The sequence below is a fragment of the Ailuropoda melanoleuca genome, chromosome 15, assembly GCF_002007445.2.
Source record: "Ailuropoda melanoleuca isolate Jingjing chromosome 15, ASM200744v2, whole genome shotgun sequence".
NCBI classification, from domain to species: Eukaryota; Metazoa; Chordata; class Mammalia; order Carnivora; family Ursidae; genus Ailuropoda; species Ailuropoda melanoleuca.
Window position 1 is genome coordinate 22,822,970 of NC_048232.1, and position 20,038 is coordinate 22,843,007.

The window sequence follows — 20,038 nt, forward strand, 5'->3', positions numbered from 1 at the left end:
AATTTTACATAATTTTTTATATAATTACTTTTAATGTCCAGAGGCTTCCTTCTTCAATATCAGTATATAGATCCCTTCTCTTTTAGCAAAAATGGAATGAGCAGAATGTTCTGATTCTTTCAAATAAATCAAAATAATAAAAAAATAGAATTTCTGTAATAGGTGAAAGAGAAGGGAACTAGAAGATTTGGGGGGGCAGAAGTGTGGCATCATATTAATTTTATAATTTTTTTGAAATAAAAAGCATTGCGGGGCACCTGGGTAGCTTAGTTGATTAAGCATCTGCCTTCGGCTCAGGTCATGATCTCAGGACCAACCCCCACATAATAAAGCCCACATCAGGCTCCCTTGGTAGGGAGTCTGCTTCTCCCTCTCCCTCTGCCTCTGCTTCTGCTCCTGCATGCTCTCTCTCTCAAATAAATAAAATCTTTAAAAAAAAATTGCATAAAAAATAGACAAGGCAAGAAACAACAATTGTTGGAGAGGATGTGGAGAAAGGGAATCCCTCCTACATTGTTGGTGGGAATGCAAGTTGGGTACAGCCACTCTGGAAAACAGTGTGGAGGTCCCTTAAAAAGTTGAAAATTGAGCTACCCAGTGATCCAGCCATTGCACTGCTGGGTGTTTACCCCAAAGATACAGACGTAGTGAAGAGAAGGGCCATATGCACCCCAATGTTCATAGCAGCATTGTCCACAATAGCTAAATCGTGGAAGGAGCCGAGATGCCCTTCAACAGATGACTGGATTAAGAAGTTGTGGTCCATATATACAATGGAATATTACTCAGCTATCAGAAAGAACGAGTTCTCAACATTTGCTGCAACATGGACGGCACTGGAGGAGATAATGCTAAGTGAAATAAGTCAAGCAGAGAAAGACAATTATCATATGGTTTCTCTCATCTATGGAGCATAAGAACTAGGATGAACAGTAGGGGAAGAAAGGGATAAAGAAAGGGGGGGGTAATCAGAAGGGGGAATGAAACATGAGAGACTATGGACTATGAGAAGCAAACTGAAGACTTCAGAGGGGAGGGGGGTGGGGGAATGGGATAGACTGGTGATGGGTAGTAAGGAGGGACGTATTGCATGGTGCCCTGGGTGTTATACGCATAATGAAGCATCGAACTTTGCATCGGAATCTGGGGATGTACTGTATGGTGACTAACATAATAATAAAATAAAAAAAAGAAAAAAGAAAAAAAAGAAAAAAATTGCATAAAAGTACAGAATCATCAATGTACAGCACAATGAATTGTCACAAAGGGAACACACTTTTATAAGTTCCACTCATTTCAAGAGAAAAAGTATTACCAGTATCCAGAAGGCCTTCCCGTGCCCCTACCCATCACCTCCTCCTCACTATTCCCCACATTATCAAATGTCCCTCCTTTTAACACTATACATTGCATTCCCCTGTTTTTAAACATTTTATAACTAAAGTAATGTAGCATATGACTTATTTTATTCAACATTGTTTGAGAGATTGAGAGATTCATCCGTGCTGTTACATATAGCATTGATTTATTATCATTATTGAATGGTATTCTGTTATGTAAATAGAGCACAATTTATTCCTCCATTCTACTTCAGGTGAACATTTGGCTTTTTTTAGTTATAGGCTCTTGGAAACAGTGCAGCTTTTTTTGCATGTCTGTTGGAGAGTGTTTGCATACCTTTCAGTTGGGTATATATCTAGGATTGAAATATCTGGATAATATGATATGTTATTTTCAAATTTAGTAGATAATGCCAAATTCAATTTCCAAGAAAAATGTATCAATTTATATATCTGCCACCACTATATGAGGTTCTCCTTATTCCATATCCTAATACTTAGATTGTCAGTTTTTTAAGTTTCAGTCTTTTGGTATGTACTGGTTATTTTAAATTTGCTTTTCTAGAGATTAATGAGATTGGAAACTTTTATATGTTTATAACCATTGTGACATGCTATTTAAACTTTTGCTCAATTTGGAATGTATTGATGTGGAATTTTTTTCATATTCTAGATATGAACTGTTTTTTATTATATGTGTTAAAATACTTTCTCCTCTTTGCAATTTGACTTTTTATAAATGTTGTCTATTGATCAAAAGTGTTCTTAAATGTTAATGTATTTCTTTATATTTAATACTACCTCTAAATCATGAAGATGTTCTTCTATGTTATATTCTAGAAGCTTGTTTTATGTTTCATATTTAGATCTTATTTTTATATATGTTCAGGAGTAGGAAGGCATTTCATGTTTCTCCATACGAACAGCCAAGGGACCCAACACTATTTATTGAAAAGACTGTTCTTTCCCCCTATTGCTCTGCAGAGCCACCTTTGTTATCAATCACATGTTCCTTGGGTTTGCTTCCAGACTTACTTTTTTTTTTTTAAGTAGGTTCCATGTCCAGTGTAGGACCCAACATAAGGCTAAAAATCACAACCATGATATTAAGATCTGAGCTGAGATCAAGAGCCAGACACTTAACTGATGAGCCACCCAGGTGCCTCTAGACTTTCTGTTTTGGAGCTTTGTATAAATTTTTCTTGACTTGTACCAATACCACATTATTACAGTTACTGTTGCCTTACAAAAAGTCTTGATAACTTATAGAGCCATCCTTTGAGGTATTTTTGTTGTTAAGTTCTCATTGGTATTCTTGGCCCTTTACATTTCCTTTTAGTTTCCATATGAAAGTTAGAATCAGATTATTGGAAGTGCATTATATCAATAGAATATGTGGAGATTGGGCATCTTGAAAATAATTAGTCTTTTAATCCATGATCATGGGTATATCCTTTCATTTATTTATATTGCCTTTAATTTCTCGCAGTAAGGTAGGTCTTTTGTATATGAAGAGGCTACTCAGACATCTTTCATTTATTACTTTATAGATTTTAAAGCAACATTTTTAGATCCAGATAGATTTGGATTATGATATATTCCTGAGAGTTGGATACCCTGTTTAACTCTGGTAATACTTCTTGACTTTAACAATCAACTTTGTCTGATATTAGTGTACCTACACAGCTTTCTTTGGTATATGTTTGCATGGTATATACTTTGCATATGTGCCAATGTTCCACCGATATTCTTTTAGGTCTCACCACTGATTATAGTGCATAGGCTGGATTTCCAGTTGCCTGGAGACTGTTGGCTGGACTATGAAAAGTTCAAGTGCCAGAGAATTAATGTCCTTGACAGCCTTAGGCCACACACAGGCAGGGTAGCTTTTAGCTCAGTTTAGGTAGTTTAGTTCTTATTCTAAGGTGGTTCTGATAATTTTCTAGAGGAATTACATCCCAGTTATTAGAATAGGAGTCCTCTGGATGAAGCATCATTTATTTGATTCTGTCTTCCTTTTCATGTCTCCATTACTTCCTTTCTTTGGTTTCATAGAATTACCTATGAAATAGGGTGTTTTATTCTATCTTTGTTTCAGGATTTGTGGATGTTCAAATAAGATTATATATTTTCCATCCTTTTATTTCTGACTTTATTTAAAATGTATCTCTTGTTAGCAGCTTTTTAGTTTGCTTAACTCAATTTGACAATCTTAATGTTTTATTTGAAGTATGTATTTCATTTTTTTCCCTTTGCTCATTTGTTTCTTAAATTCCACATATGAATGAGGTCATACGGTATGTGTCTTTCTCTGACTGACTTATTTCACTTAGCATAATACTCTCTAGCTCTACCCATGCTGTTGCAAATGTCAAGATTTCATTGTTTTTTATGGCTGAGTAATATTCCATTGTGTACATATATAAGCCATCTTCTTTATCCGTTCATCAGTTGATGGACACTTGGGCTGTTTCCATAGTTTGGCTATTGTAAATAATGTTCCTATAAACTTCAGGGTACATGTATACCTTTGAATTAGTGATTTTGTATCCTTTGGGTTAATACCTAGTAGTGCAATTGCTGGATGGTATTGTAGTTCTATTTTTAACTCTTTGAGGAACCTGCATCCTGTTTTCCAGAATGGTTGCACCATTTTGCATTCCTACCAGCAATGCAAGAGGGTTCCACTTTCTCCACATCAAAATAAACAAACAAACAAATAAATAAATAAAAGGGGGGAGAGAATAAGGTAAACCAAGAAACACTGTAAACTATAGAGAATAAACTGATGGATACCAGAGGAGAGGTTGGGGGAGTGGGGGAGGAACGGGTGAAATAGGTGATGGGGATTAAGGAGGACATTTGTGATGAGCACTGGGTGTTGTATGGAAGTGTTGAATCACTATATTGTGCATCCGAAACTAATATTACATTGTATGTCAGTTAGCTGGAATTTAAATAAAAACTTTAAAAAATGAAGTCTGTTTTTCAAGTATATATGTGATAATTGTTGCTGTAGTTAGGATTTAAAGCTACTAACTGTTTTAACAATTCTTTTTTCTTATTTATGTGTCTTTTGGCTTAATCAAAATATTCTTCAGTCTTCCTTTCTGAAGACTTTCTACAATGAACAGGGATAGGATAGACATTCATTCCTTTCAAAAGGGAGAAATCAGAAGGAAGAAAGGAGTGATAAGTCTCAGGCAAGTTCAAACTTAGCATGGCAGATTTCCGTAGATCTTAAGGTTCAAGAACAATGGTTTGATTATGTGCCCTTTAGGCCCGCTGTGATGGCAGCATCCTCACCAACAATTGTTATTGTTTGCCTTTTTTATGTTAGCCATCCTAGTGTGTGTGAAGGGGTTCCTCAACATGGTACTTGGTTATTTTTTAAAACTTTTATTGATGTGCAAAGTACATACAGAATAGTGCACAAAATGACCATACTTGTTTAACAAGTTCTTAGGTATAAAAATAGATTGCTAGCAAAAATTACATTTTTGTTCTCTTCTCTATTTATGTGACTCCAAATACATGTATGTCAAATCTGTTTACTATAAACTGTATATTCTTTGTGTTGTTTTCTTTTATTTAATTTTTTTTCACACTTCAGACTGGATACTTTTTGCTAATCTATCTTTGAACTGGCTTATGTTTTCTTTTCCAGTGCCCAACCTTGGTTTTATTAGTTCTAGACTAGCTACTTTACTCTTTTTCTAAAAAAAAATAGATCCCGGTTCTCTGGAGAAATTTTATTTTATATTTTGTTTTATTTTATTTCCAGTGTAGTTAACATACAATGTGATATTAGTTTCAAGTATACAATATAGTGATTCAACAATTCCATATATTACTGAGTGCTCATCAAGATAAGGATACTATTAATCCTCTGGGGAAATTTTGTATTATTGTCTTCTACTCTCTTGGACATATTGATTATAGTTATTTAAAAATCAATTTCAATAACTTGAGTACCTAGTCATTTGTGGGTCTGTTTATATTGTCTTTTTTTCTTGGTCTGTTTGGTAATTTAAGAGTTAATGACAGACATTGTGTTGTTAAGGTGGTTCTGTATGCATTGCCTTCTTCCACAGAGGCTCTATCGTGTGTGTCTGTGATACTTTACTAGATACTAACAGATCACCTTAATCCAAGCAGTGCTTGATCAGTACCAAAATGAACAGAAGTCTATGAAAAGCTCAGATTATTTATTCACTCCTACTTCCAGGGTATAATACTCCAGAGGGCTCACTGAGAACCTTAGATGGTTTATTAGAGATTGTGCTTAGAAGGTCCTAAACTCTTAAGAGTTTAAAATTGTAATGCTGCCAAAATTTCAACTGTTTCCCTTCAGCTTCTGCTTTGCTTCCTTGACTTTCACCTTTGGCAACTTAAAATTCAACAAATTTTTAAGGGTCAGCCTTCTTTTCTTGCACTTTCATCCTCTCTGGGATTTTGTCTTTAGGTCTGAGTGTTTTTGCAGCCCCCAGATTGATTATTTTTTCCTCCTCAGGCCTGTGAGATTACCTGATTTTCCTGGCTTTTTGCCTCTTACCAGCTTCCATCTGTCAGATTCTTAGTCTTCTCCCAGTACCTCATGTTATCAAATATAAAGTTTGATTCAGAAATGTAGAATTTATAACAGCTGTGCATTTCCCTTTTTTCTGTAATCTCGGCCCCTCAATTTTGGCTCCATTGGCAGTTTTCTGATGCCTCCACATAGGTAAGTTAGTTAGTTTCTTTCTCTCCTCTCTCTCTCCCTCCCTTCTTTCTCTTTCTTTCATTTTATCTGGATGTTTTAATTGTTTTTGGTGGGAACTTCAGCCTGTTACAAGATAATGTATCATAGCTAGAAATTAAAGTCAGTTCCTTCCTTCCCTCATTTTAGTAATATTTATTAGTACCTACTATATGTCAAGCACTATGGTAGGAGCTGGGGCTATTGCAGTAAAGATTGTACCCACGATTCAGGTTAAAAAATAATTGTTACCGGTACCTTGGGAAGTCCCTGTATATTCTTCCCTCATCCTAACCCACCATAAGGTAACCAATATCCTGAATTTTATGTTATCACTCTATTCTTTAGTTTCACATGTGCATATATCCTTAAACAGTACTTTATAAAAATTTTACATGTTTTTGAATTTTACAAAATCAAAATCATATTACATATATTATTTTATTAATTTTTATTCTTAGTACAGCAATTTCTATTTTAACAAATGATTCTAGAAAGATAGCTAAAGATGGACTACTCAAAAAGAAACAAGCAAACATATATAAGGCCCTTTAGCCGTGAACAGGGCACAGCACCACATAGCAACTCTGATTTTGCTGATTGTGCCCTCTGAGAACCAGACCATGACTTTTTTCTTCTTTGTTACTGAAACAAATAGCATACAATGAAGCTCAGTAAACAAGAGCTAAACTAAGTCAAGAATGAAAAGAAAATCCCCAGTGGTTATGAGCTGAGGCCACAGGAAACACAAGGTGTCAAATGTAGAACATAGGTGCTTCATGGTGGGTTTGGGGTTTAGGAGAGGACAGTGTTAATTTTTTTTTAAGTGTTGTACATATTAAGGACTGTGTTGCTCAAGCCTTTGGGGCTGTTTCTGTTAGGAGGGTCTGGAAAACTGGGCTTGTTCACTCAATGAGATATAATCCTGTCATATCCCTGAGTCAGTTTCAACCCCCACAGAACGTCTCTCTGTGTGTCAGCGTGAAGTTTGTAGATTTGTAATGTGTTTGTGCCAGATGCTGCATTGTCATCCTTTAGCCCTGTTTTGTGAGAGCTGGCTCAACTGAATACAACAAGCACGTCAAAAATTAATAATAGAAAACAGTTTCTTTTTAAATTTTAACTGTATCATAAAGTAAAACATCCCCTCATTCCTCACCCCCTCCTCTGCCCCAGTCCATCATGCTTTTTAAACTAGATTCTGCCAGCTAATGAGTAATAGAGACAAAACATAGTTCTTTTCACCCTGGTGAAATACTGCATTATTTGTTATTCATGAGTTCTTGTTTCCTTGAAAGACTGATGAAATATGTGGGTGATGTGTACCCTATCATTGCCTGGAGGCCTTTTAGATTTCCTCAGTTAGAGTATTTTCCTTTTGTTTTTAATAAACTTACAAATAGTTGTGGAGAAGAGCCACTGGATGATAGTGTAACTAACCTGGTTTAGTACCATATCTCCCCAAACCCACTCCCAAATTAACAAATTGAACACTTTACAGTATTGCTTCACAAATTACATAAAAGGAGTAAAAGAAAAAAAAAGCTGCTGTCTTGTAAAAATAATCTGGAAGACCCAGTTACTACTGCATCTTGCCAGCATCAAGCCTCTTTCTTTGTGCCTTGTGTTGTTGGCATCTGCTTTTTGAATAAGTGCATCAAATTCAATACAACAGGAAATCCTTTCTGGAGTTAGATAAGTCTTCTGTCCAAGCAGAGCAGGGTCATGTTTTTGCCAATAAAGAGAAAAAAGTGACAGTCTAGACTGTCATGAATGTCCTTGGTTCCCATTGCTGTGCTTGCTGAGTTCAGTTTGGGATTAAGCATCTGTGAACTGGCCTCATGATTCTGCTAAGACCCAGAGGGGCTTCTGTTTTAGGAATTCAGGTAGAGAAGAGATACTTCACTTATATGCCCTGAAATGAAGATTCATTTTGTAAGATCTGAGCTAAGGAACTCTGCATTGGGAAGTCAGAGGCTTGTTTTTAAAATTGGAAAAGGTATAAGAATTAACTGCATGTCTTAAAATATATTTTATATATATTTTTTTTAAATTAATAATTTTCACTTATTTGAAGCTAAAAGATCCAGCAAACTGATCCATTTGAATAATGCCCCAAACCAAGAAAATTGTCTTGATTGTCTTAGAACAGTCAAGATGATTCCAAAGTGACCGGGTGGTAACATATATTCTTGTTTATAGAATGCTACTATGTACCCATATTTTGTGGTGAGTAGTCATTATTCTGAAGCCACACCTCTGGGGTTGAATCCAGGCCCTGTCAAGTTACTAGCTGTGTGGCTTTGAGCGTGCTACTTTAGTGGTATGTGCCTCAATTTTTTTCATCCTTAAGATAGAGATAATAATAGAATTGATATAGGATTAAATGTGTTAATACTTGTGCAGGCATTAGAACAGTGCCTGGCATATGGTAAATACTCAGAAAATATTATCTTATTTACTCCTACCTTATTATTAGTAGTAGTATTAGTATTATTTTTAAAGATTTTATTTATTTATTTGACAGAGATAGAGACAGCCAGCAAGAGAGGGAAGGGAGTGGGAGAGGAAGAAGCAGGCTTATAGTGGAGGAGCCCGATGTGGGGCTCGATCCCATAACACCAGGATCATGCCCTGAGCCGAAGGCAGACGCTCAACCACTGTGCCACCCAGGCGCCCCTTACCTTATTATTATTATTGCATATACTCTTGCTACCATGCATATAGGCAATTACAACTATAAATTAGAAGGAAAAAGACAGTTCTAGCGGTATGTCCATGTTTTACATTTAAAATATGACAACTGTTAGTTCAAAATAAAGAAGGAAAAAGGAAAAAAAAACAAAAAAACTAAGCATAAGAATTCAAAAAGTTCTGCAGTCTTGGTATTTAGTATATGAGAAAATAGCTGAAAAGCTTCAATAGCTCCAAAGGGCATCAGTATATTTCAGCATCGTTTCATACCTAGTGTTCAAAGTAACGATTCTGACTCAGTAAGAAAATGTTAAATTCTGTTCGTAGTGTTCAGTTTGGAGAAGCCAGAAAGTGTTTTGCATTTTAGGAAGATTCCAAAACAAAGTTTAAAAAAAAGTATTTAAACACCCATTTCTAGAGGATTTTGAATTCTGTCAATTTTATTGTATTACATTTTATTTTTGCCTCCTCCTTCAGATCCAAATTAGTTTTTCTTCAGAATTATATGTAAGTCATCCTTAGGCACAAGCATTCTTTCCATTAAATGCCAAACATACCTAAGTTTAGTCTTTTTTTAGGCATTGGATTGCTCAGTAGTACCTTCAAACAAAATCTTCATGACTGTCAAGCTGGCCAGGTTTTGTTTTGCATTATGTTCTCCAGGAGTTGAGATGAATTATATGACTTGCCAGTTATGTGTTGCAGGATTGTCTGTAGAGCTTACATACACATTGTTGAGGAAGAAAGACCATTTTGCTCTAAATTCTTTTTTAAAATTTTTGATTGTGGTAAAAAACACGTAACATGAAATTTACCATCTTAACCATTTTTTAAGTTTATAGTTCAGTAGGTTAGCTATATATATATTGTCATGTAATAGATCTAGAACTCTTTCATCTTGCAAAAGGGAAATGCTATATGCCCACTAAACAAGTCCTCATTTCCCCTTTCCTCAGTCTCTGCCAGCCATCATTCTACTTTCTTTTTCTATGACTTTAATTACTTTAGATACCACATACAAGTGGCCTTATATGGTATTTGTCTTTTATGACTGGCTTGTTTTACTTGGCATAATGTTCTCAAGGTCCATTCATGTTTTAGCACGTGACAGGATTTCCTCCTTTTAAATACTGAATGGTAATTCCACTGTATATACATAGCACATTTTTTTTATCCATTGATGGACATTTGAGTTGCTTCTACCTCTTGGCTATTGTGAATAATGCTGCAGTGAACTGAGTATCAAATATCTCTTCAAGACCTGCTTTCAGTTATTGTGGATATATACCTACAGGTGGGACTCCTGGATTGTATGGCAGTTCTGTTTTTAATTTTTTGAGAAACCTCCATATTGTTTCCATAGTGGCTGCACTATTTTCTATTCCCACCAACAGTGCATAAAGATTCTAATTTCTTCACATCCTTACCAATATTTGTTATTTTGTTTTATTGATAGTGTCCATCCTAATGAGTATAGGCTAATACCTCATTGTAGTTTTGATTTGCATTTCTCTAATGATTAGTTATGTCAAGCATCTTTTCATATGTGTCTTGGCCATTTGTATATCTTCTTTGGACAAATGTCTATTCAAATCTTTTGCCTATTTTTAAATCAGGTGATTTGTTGTTGCTGTTGTTGAATTGTAGTTTTTATATATTCTGGATATTAACTCCCAATCAGATATGTTGTTTACAAATCTTTTCTCTCATCCTGTAGGTTGGCCTTCACACTGTTGATTGTTTCCTTTGAACGCACAGATGTTTTTAAATTTGATGTAGTCCCATTTGCCTATTTTTTGCTTTTATTGCTATATCCAAGAAATCATTCCCAAATCCAAAGTATGAAGGTTTTTCCCCTGTTTCCTTCTGAAGTTTTATGATTTTAGGCCCTCTATTTATGTCTTTAATCCATTTTGAGTTAATTCTTGTGTATGTTACAAGGTAAGGGTTCAATTTAATTCTTTTGCATATGGATATTCAGTTTTCCCAGCACCATATCTGTTGAAGAGATTGCCCTTTTTTCCCCCATCACCATAGTACTGGCATCCTTGCATACGTCATTTGATCATTATATATGAGGGTTTATATCTGGGCCCTCTATTCTGTGCCATCATGCCAGTATCACACAGTTTTGATTACTGTAGCTTTGTAAATATTTTCGAAATCAGAAGGTGTGAGACCTCCAAATTTGTTCATCGTTTTCAAGATTGCTTTGACTATTTGGGGTTCTAGAGATTGCATATGATTTTTAGGATGATTTTTCTGTTTCTGCAAAAAATGTCATCGGGATGTTAATAGAGATCACATTGGGTAGCATGGGAATCCTGGCAGTGTTAAGTCTTCCTATCCATGAACATGACTGTCAGTTCATGTGTTTGTATCTTTAATTTTTTCAGCAATGTTTTGTGGTTTTCAGTTTGGTTAAGTTTATTCCTAAGTATTTTATTCTTTTTGAAGCTATTATAAGTGGGATTGTTTTTTAGATGTCTTTTCTGGATTGTGATTGTTTGTGTATAGAAACTCATCAATTTTTGCATGTTGATTTTATATCCTAGAACTTTGCTTAATATGGTTATTAATTCTAATAGGTTTTTTTCTTTTTTCTTTTTTTTTGGCAAAATCTTTAGGGCTTTCTACATGTAACATTATGTCTTCTGCAAACAGATAATTGTACTTCTTACTTTCTTTTTTGAGTGCCTTTTATTTCTTTCCCAATTACTCTGCCTAGGACTTCCAGTAATGCTGAATGGAAGTGACAGTGGCCTTGCCTTGTTTCTGATCTTTTAGGAAAATCTTTCAGCATTTCACCATTGGGCATAGTGTTAGCTATAAGCTTTTCATATATGGCCTTTATTATGTTGAGATAGTTTCCTTCCATTCCTAGTTTGTTGCGTGTTTTTATCATGAAAAGGTGTTGAATTTTTTCAAATGCTTTTTCTAAATTATTTCAGATAGTCATGTAGTTTTTGTCCTTCATTTTGTCAGAATGGCGTATTATGGTGAATGACTTGTACATTGAATCATTGTTGTGTTCCAGGAATAAGTCCCACTTGGTTATGGTGTGTAGTCCTTTTCATGTGCTGAATTTGGTTTGCAATTATTTTATTGAAGATTTTCACCTCAGTATTAATCAGGAATATTGGTCCGTAGTATCCTTTTCCTATAGTACCTTTGTCTGAGTTTGCTATCAGGGTAATGCTGGCTTCACAAAATGAATTAGGAACTATTTTCATTTCACTCTTTTAGAAGAGTTTGAGAAGTTTGGTGTTAATTTTTCTTTGACTGTTTGGTAGAATTGTCCATTGAGGCTTTCTGGTCCTGGGCTTTTTTTTCTCCATTAGGAGGTTTTTGATTCAGTCTCCCTTGATTCAGTCTCCTTACTAGTTATAAATCTGTCCAGAATTTTTATTTCTTCATGACTCAGACTTGATAATGCTATATATTTCTAGGAATCTGGTTTTCTCTAAACTCTTGACCACCATCTCCTTCCATCTCTTTCTTTGGATCTGGATTACTCCCAGGAACATGACTTTGACTGTAGGTTGTTAAGACTATCCTTAGTATATTCTCCTGATGGCTTAGTAAGTAGGGCATTGTAGGTTCATCAGAGAGGGCATCCAGTCTTGTGAGTAGCTACTTCATGCACAGGGGTACTATAAGTCTTAAAATAAGAACTAGTTTGAATACTAAACTAGTTGCCTAATCTTGAAAATGTGTAAGTTCAGTTGGGATGTGGCAAATTAGAATAACTACAGAATGGTGATGGCAGATGGAACAAGAAAGCATGGCAAGTTGATTGCAAATTTATAATCATTAATAGAAAAATAAGCCACAATCACTTTTATACTAAGGCAAACGTATATAAGCAATAGCACATTGATTTCCATGCAAGTCCCACAGTTTTGAAGTACAGCAAGATGATATCCTTTTATTGATGTTAACTGACTGAATTTTTTTTGTTTTCTTTGAAAATATAAGTTAATTTAAGAATAAAACAAAAGAGTTTGAAGTAGCTAAGAATTCATATTTCTGTGTTTTCCATAGTAAAATTGGGAAGCTTTTTCTTTTTATGCTCAAAGGGAATTTATATTTGGTCATATTTATCTGATCAACTAGGTTTTGTTTTTTTTAACCTTCATTTTTATTTCAAGTTTAGAGTTAGCTTGTAAAGAGATATTCTTATTCAGTAAACTTTCAGATCTGCCTTCAACATTTAAAATTTTCAACCGAATTACTGTTGCAGTACTGTCATATTATCAGGGAATTTAATGCTGTTTCAAGGAATAGCATTAACTTCCAAATTCCAGTGAGGCAGAATATTTAAAATATACTATTGTATTCTTAATATCTAAGACTTAGTTTACCTGGGTAAATCTATGCTGTATGAATGTTTACTAAATGTAACTCACAAGAAATTTCACATGTTATGTCCATAGTATCACAATCTAGTTAATGAAATAATGATACCACACTGAATTACTCTCTAAGTGTCCTTTGTTTCTTCCTTTCTGCCTAGCCTTTTAGTTCTAGAGTGTCTTGAGTCTCACCACTTTGGACTTCTGTCCTTTACAGAAGTAGGAGTAGACACTCCCTTAGTGATCTAGGCTTATCTGATTTCATGACTTTACCTATCATCTTTGTGCAAATCAGTCCTAAATTATACAGCACAGACATCTCTCCTAAACTCCCTACTATTTTATCAGCCTGCCTATTTGATACCACAGTTAAATTTCAAATAGGCACTTCACTTTTAACATTTACAAAACTGAACTTCTGCTCTTTCTTCCAAAACTTCTCCGCCAGAAGCCATTCTTAGGTCAATGATGGCATCTCCAGTCTTAAGATTTCTCAAGCCAAAAAAACAGAATAAAGTCACCCTTTATTCTTCTCTTCCTCTTATACCCCATATTTAACCTATTAGGACATCTTGATGTTTCTGCCTTCTTCAAAACTGTACATGAATTCGACTGAATGATTGTTCTTACAAATTAAAAAACTAAGGCTCAGAGAAGTTAAGAGAACATCCCAAGTTCAAGTTCACGTAGCTAGTTAGTGATAAAGTCATAATTCGAATCCTTATTTTCTGACTGACCACAAATTATATGCTCTATTCATAATGCTAGTGCTTCTGCAAAGTAAGTGTTACAGTTGTTTTTAATTTATACAGTTCAGAAGTATCATCTGACCTGTTGTATAACTGGGTTTTTATAAATAATATGTGTTATTTCAGTTAGGTTCTATAGGAATTTTCTAAGCCCACAGCAGTTATTTCATAAATACTTGCCAACTCAGTTGAATTGATCGGTACTTATCTCTTCTTGTATATTGCTCTGGGTCAGGAACTGTGTTTTCAATCGCAAGGTATAATTAGATATAAATTGTGTTGTTGGTTAAAAAAAAAAGGCTGGGGGTGGGAGTAGAATTAATGAAATAAAATATTCAAGGAAGTCTTTTAGAAAGCTCTTTGTTAAACATTTTTTTGTTGTATCTGTATGAATTTGGAACATGTATTAGCTCTTGGTACCTTATAAGTAAATACTTTTCTATTTCTTGGAGTTTTCATAGTATGTAATATTGATCTTGGTACCAATCATTAATCTTAGGTTGTGGAATTATTATTTAAATTATTTGAGTTTTATCTTCAGGGCTTCTGTATTAGGGAGACATTTTATAACTAAAATCTATTAGATTGTAAGATTTTCTAGTTGATTATAATGGCAAAAAGTCAAAGGATTGGCATCTTGGTAGAGAGATAGCAGAAATGAAATTTCAGTGTTGACTGTATTCTTAAGACACTCCTGTTTTATTGATGTACTGTTTGTGTTTTAATAGAAGTTATTCTGTGCTTATGTAATTAAATGTAGCAGAAGTGAAGTATGTTAAGCCAAATTTTATGAGATTTAAGTGATATCTTTGAAAGAAGCCAAGACTAAGCTTTTGGGAGATGTCTATTATATCTTTTGATGTGACATATTTAGAAAGCTGATCATTTTTTTTTAATTTATGTGCATGTAGAACATTTACCTATGAAACAGATTTTAGGTAAAGAGCCCTTGGGACCATTATTTTATCTTTATTTTTCTCTTCCAAATTTGCACTTTAAAATTTTGTCATTTCACCAATTTGTGTTATTTTATTCCAAGGATGAAAATTTGGTGATTATGTACTTCACAGAAGCAATTTTCACATCCCGAATTCTATCCATCTACCTACCTACCTATCTACCTCCCTTTGCTGTTATAGAAATATTTTGCATGGAATCCTTCTTCAGGTATTCCTATAAGCCTCGGAAATACCTCTTAAAGCAATAAGATGATATTTGAGGGATCAAACGCAAAAGCCATGCCTAGAGATTTACTCCCTATGGCAACTGAATGAGTTAAAGTTGTGTGGTGCCTACAGCCATAATGGCGTGTATTTAGAAAGGAAACTCAGTTTGCAGTGTCTAAAAAAATGTCTGTTGACAAACAAATCTAAAATAAGGGTTCAAAAGAAGAGATACTTCATTCTGGAAAATGTGATAGTTCTGTTACCGTTTGCAGTGATGGATATCTATGGGTCTTTATACTGTGAAATAAACTGTGATCAACTCTACTGCTGTCTTTTCTTTTTCATAGTGTATGCCAATTAAAGGCCTAGGATTCGTGCTTGGAGCCTATCAGTGCATTTGCAAAGCAGGATTCTATCATCCTCAAGACTTCTCAGTGAACAACTTTCAGAGTAAGTGCCCTTTGCTTCTCTGCATATAGATGAGTACACATAATATGCACCATTATTAATTATTCAGACTTTCTTTTAACCTTGTTGGAGTTATTTGGTTTAGTCCCCGCTGGTTTGACATTCTTTCATCCCTTAAGGAGTTTTTGCTTTGGCTTGTCATCTATTGTGCCCTGGAGTACTGCAAAATAATGTGTTTATTTTAAGTATGTTTTGGTTTTCAATACATTTCCTGAAAATAATGTTAGCTATGTGGTAAGATCAGTTGGGATTCAGTTATTGAGAGCTGTTGCTACAGAAAGTTCCTAAACCTAATTTTGCTAGTTTGTTTACTTTATTAATTTGTTTATGTATTAGTTTTCTATACTGCATAAAGAACTACCACAAAGTTAACAGTTTAAAGAACACAAATTTATTATCACACAGTTTTCATTGGTTACCTTTCCAGTCAGAGGTTAGCTTGGTCCCGTCTCACCAAGCTAAAAGTAAGGTGTCATCTGGGATTCAGTCTGATCCGAGGCCCAGGGTCTTCTTCCAAGCTCATTCAGGTCCTATCTTGCAGGCCCCCATTTTTTTTCGCTAGATGTTAGTCAGCCTGGGTTTACTTTCAGCTCCCAGGAGTTCCTTAAGGCCTGTCCATGTGACCCTCTTACAACATTGCAGCTCACCCTCTTTAAGGCTAGCAAAACAATTTCCTCACTCTGCTCAGACTGAATCATATATACATGAAATAATCATGACAATGTCCCATCATTTTGCCAGATAATGTAACTTAATCAAAGGAGACACTATCTCATCGTATTTGCAGGTCCACTTACATTCCAGGGGAGGTGATTATATAGTGTGTATACTCCAGAATGAAAACTTGGTCATCTGCTATTTTATTCCTACTTCAGAAAGTGTCAGTGTTTCAATTTGAATATTGATTTTTTACTTTATCTCTAGAGAATGCAATGTTACCACACTGGCTTGTAGCCAGCTATTGGATATAAAGAAGGAGTGTAGTGGTAAAAGGGGTGGTTTCATAGGAAGTTAGAGTTTGGGGTTACTGAAACTGAGGTACAGGAATCTTTTAGATAGCCATTCACAAATCTTTGCAAACCTTATTATTGGTCTGTATAGGAATTTGCATTTCTACTAGGCATAGTTCAGAGGGTACATTGAGATTGAGACCTGAGTTTCTTCCTCTGGGAATTTTGGTAGACATTTCTAGATTTTTGTTTTGTTTTGTTTTCTCCTAGAAAACATTATTCTTGGTATTGAATCTGTTTACATTTAATATATAGGCTCTGGAGATGAGTAACATTTTGCTCTCTCTTCTGCCATATAATTCAGAATTCAGCCCTTGTTCTGATTACAGGTTACTGGTGTAATTCTAAAATGGCCTCCAAGCTTCTGTTCCCACAGGCCCTGTCCAATACCTTCTCTTAAGTGTGAGTGGGATCTGTGAATACAGTGAGGTAGTCACTCCCTGCTTAGGCTATATTATATAGCAAAGGTGATCGTATAGTCACCTGTGTGATTACATTGCATTAAATAAGATTCCCTCCCAGCATTGCTGACTGAAGAGAGGGTCTAGTGCTGGCCGTGCGTAAGTAAACTACCTTGTTGTGAGGGCTACACGGCTAAAACCTGAGTGCGACCTCTGAGAGCTGAGAGCAAATCTCATGGGCAGCAACCAGGAAAACACGGACCTCACTTCTACAACCTCAAGCAACTAGATTTTTCTCAAAGCCTGAATACACATGGAAGAGGATCCTCAGCTCCAATGAGAATACAGCCAGGCCAAAACCTTGATTTCAGTCTAGTGAGACCCTGAGCAGAGACCCCAGTTCACTGTGCCCACACTTCTGATCGCCAAAAACTGGGAAATAATGAATAGGTATTTTAAGCCCCCAAATTTCCAGTAATTTGTTATGTAGCAATAGAAAACTAATGCAGTAGCCGTGCTGATAACGTATTTTCAGGGTAGATACGTTTTTCCTTGTATCTGTGCGTACCAAACCATGGCTATACCAGAGCTACTTTGGCATTCTTCACATTTACGGTCCAGACATAACAGATGATTCAAAACTGAAGAATTAAGGGAATAGGTTTTAGCTTATGTTCTGTGAAGGTATTTTGTTTCTGGTTTACCCACATTTGTTCTCAGCTCCCACTATGTGACTGAAATAAAACATCTAAATATTTTAGAACCAGAGAATGACTATGCCATTTGCTTGTAACACCACCAGAAGAAACTAGTTAACCTTTAACAACTTATCTTTATTTAATTTGCACACTCCTACTTTCTTCCTTATTTTAAAAGCCAGTGTTTTTCACTGGACCTACTTTCTCTAAGAAAAGGCAGCTCCTCTGCGTAAATCTAACTCCTGTGTTGTACACACTGCAGCCGTAGAAAAGAGGCCACGGTTTTTAAAAGATGATCTATATTTAGACATTAGCTGTGATGCAGCTTTGACCTTAGCACACACGTAACCAGACCTGACCTTCCTCAATGACGGAGAAGAAAGCTAGCTACATGTTATAATTTGAAGTCAGTAAAGTGCGCTTTGACCAAAACTGTCTTTCTTGATGGCCTTGTCAGGTTGCAGGAAAATCCATTATTATTCAGTCCTTGTCCTAAAGAAAGAATACTGCGATCTGACCAAGAATGCAAGTTATAACTTACCAGGGTCATCTACTAAGGATTATCCAAACATTTTTTGTATTCCTGGTTATTATTAAAACACATACTACTTATCTCTGCGTTTTAGTATATTCAGTCTTTTAATCATAGTATCGAGGCAGTTTGTACTGACAGTTGTTTTCTTATGTTCTTAAGGAGCTACCCATGACTTAAGGAATGACTGTGTGTAGCACTGGAACCAAGGGTAAAGAAGGCATTGAAGACCCCAAAATGAGATAACATATGTGAACCTACAAGCACAGTACATGACATATAATAAGTGTTCGTAGGTGTAGTTAAGGATAAACAAACATCAGTGATGTATGTAAAGAGATAATCCTTAAACATCATTGGTCATTAGCACTTTGTCTCACATTTTATCATATTACAATAACCAATTTTTAAAAACTAGAACTTTTGGAGAATGAATTCGACATGTATGGGACAACAGGGTTATAACTACCAGTGTTGCACTGAGATGGGCGGTAGGAAGAATACTTGGGAGCTAGAAGCAACAGGAGGAAAGTAGTTGCCTGATCAGGAGAATAGGATACAGAAAACAGAGAAGAACATACCTCAAAGATTAAATTCACTTACTTTACAGTTGTACATCTAAAACGATCTGAAATCCCCACATCTGTTATTGTCATGTTATTGCATTTGGAGAGCAGAGCTGAGATATTGTGCTGACGTCTTAGAGAAAATGTAAATGTGACTTAAAAATCCTGTTAAACTATGAAGTGATTTAAAATCTTTATCAGAGTAAGACCCACAGTAAACAAAAGGCTTGTAAAGACCAACAAGGATATGTTTAAATGACATGATTTAAAATTGTGCTGCAGTCCAGAGACTGTGTTACTGGCATCTCTCTTGAAATTGGTGGTCATATGTGAACTAATAGGATCTGACATCTGGATGGTAGCAGGATTTCAGAATAACCAAGTACTGATGTATAACTGTCTCTTCAAATCCAGGCTGTTCACTTCCAGGTTGATGAAAAAGAAGCTTATGACATGCTCATCTCTCTCAAATCCATCTATCTTAATATGAATTTTGCCTTCAGTGAAACCTCTTTTCTCTTTTCTGTAGATATATTCCCAGCCTTTCAATCTTACTTCTCTTGTCTTTTGGATTGACTTCAGCTCATGTACCTTTCCAGAAAAACCTAATTACAGATGACCCAAACAGGGACCAAAACTGTCCCTGTTTTGGCAACTCTGGTGTTAATGATGGGGTTGGGGGGAAGACAAAAATGTAGGGATCTAAAAAAGATACTATCTTGGGAAAAAAGAAAAAGAAGCTCTTTGAAAGCAGGTACAGTATAGGGATGCTGAGCTCTAAGCAAACTGTTAAGCAAGGCTAACCTTTCTGGAATAAGTTTATATCTGCTCTTTTTCATGGCTGCAGAAAGCCAAGTATCTCCAGCTCGCCAGCCATGAAAAAGAGCAGATATAAACTTATTTNTGCAGACTAGGTCCTGTAACAGTCTCTAATACCAACCCCAAATTTAGAACAGATTAAGAGAGCTTGAACATTACAGTCTCATTATCAGCATTATCACTTTTGCTGTTGGCCTGACTTCAGTTTTGTGGTCGGAGTCACTTTTGCTGTATTACAGTTAGTCCTGATCAGTTTTATTGCAGTTGTAGTAACACAATTATCCATCTAGTTGTGGATATGCAAATATACATTCATGTCCTAACAGTAAGAATCTTTTTGGATAGCAGTCTAAGTATAAGCATATTCACTTAACTCTTCTCTCCATATGGATATTATAGATATTGAAGCAGATATACACAGAAATCTCCTGAATGTGTTGGTTACTCATGTACATGTACCTTTTTTCACTTAATTTTTGGATGTGTTTTAACAACCTGAAGA

At 35.4% G+C, this 20,038-nt stretch overlaps 1 protein-coding gene across 1 annotated transcript in view; it reads left to right on the forward strand.

Moving 5' to 3' along the window:
- Nucleotides 1–20,038, forward strand: part of GPR158 (G protein-coupled receptor 158) — a 473,863-nt gene that overhangs the window by 225,323 nt on the left and 228,502 nt on the right. Inside the window, 1 exon segment of the mRNA XM_034644366.1 lies at nucleotides 15,390–15,492. Within this exon segment, the coding sequence (XP_034500257.1) occupies nucleotides 15,390–15,492 (103 nt within the window).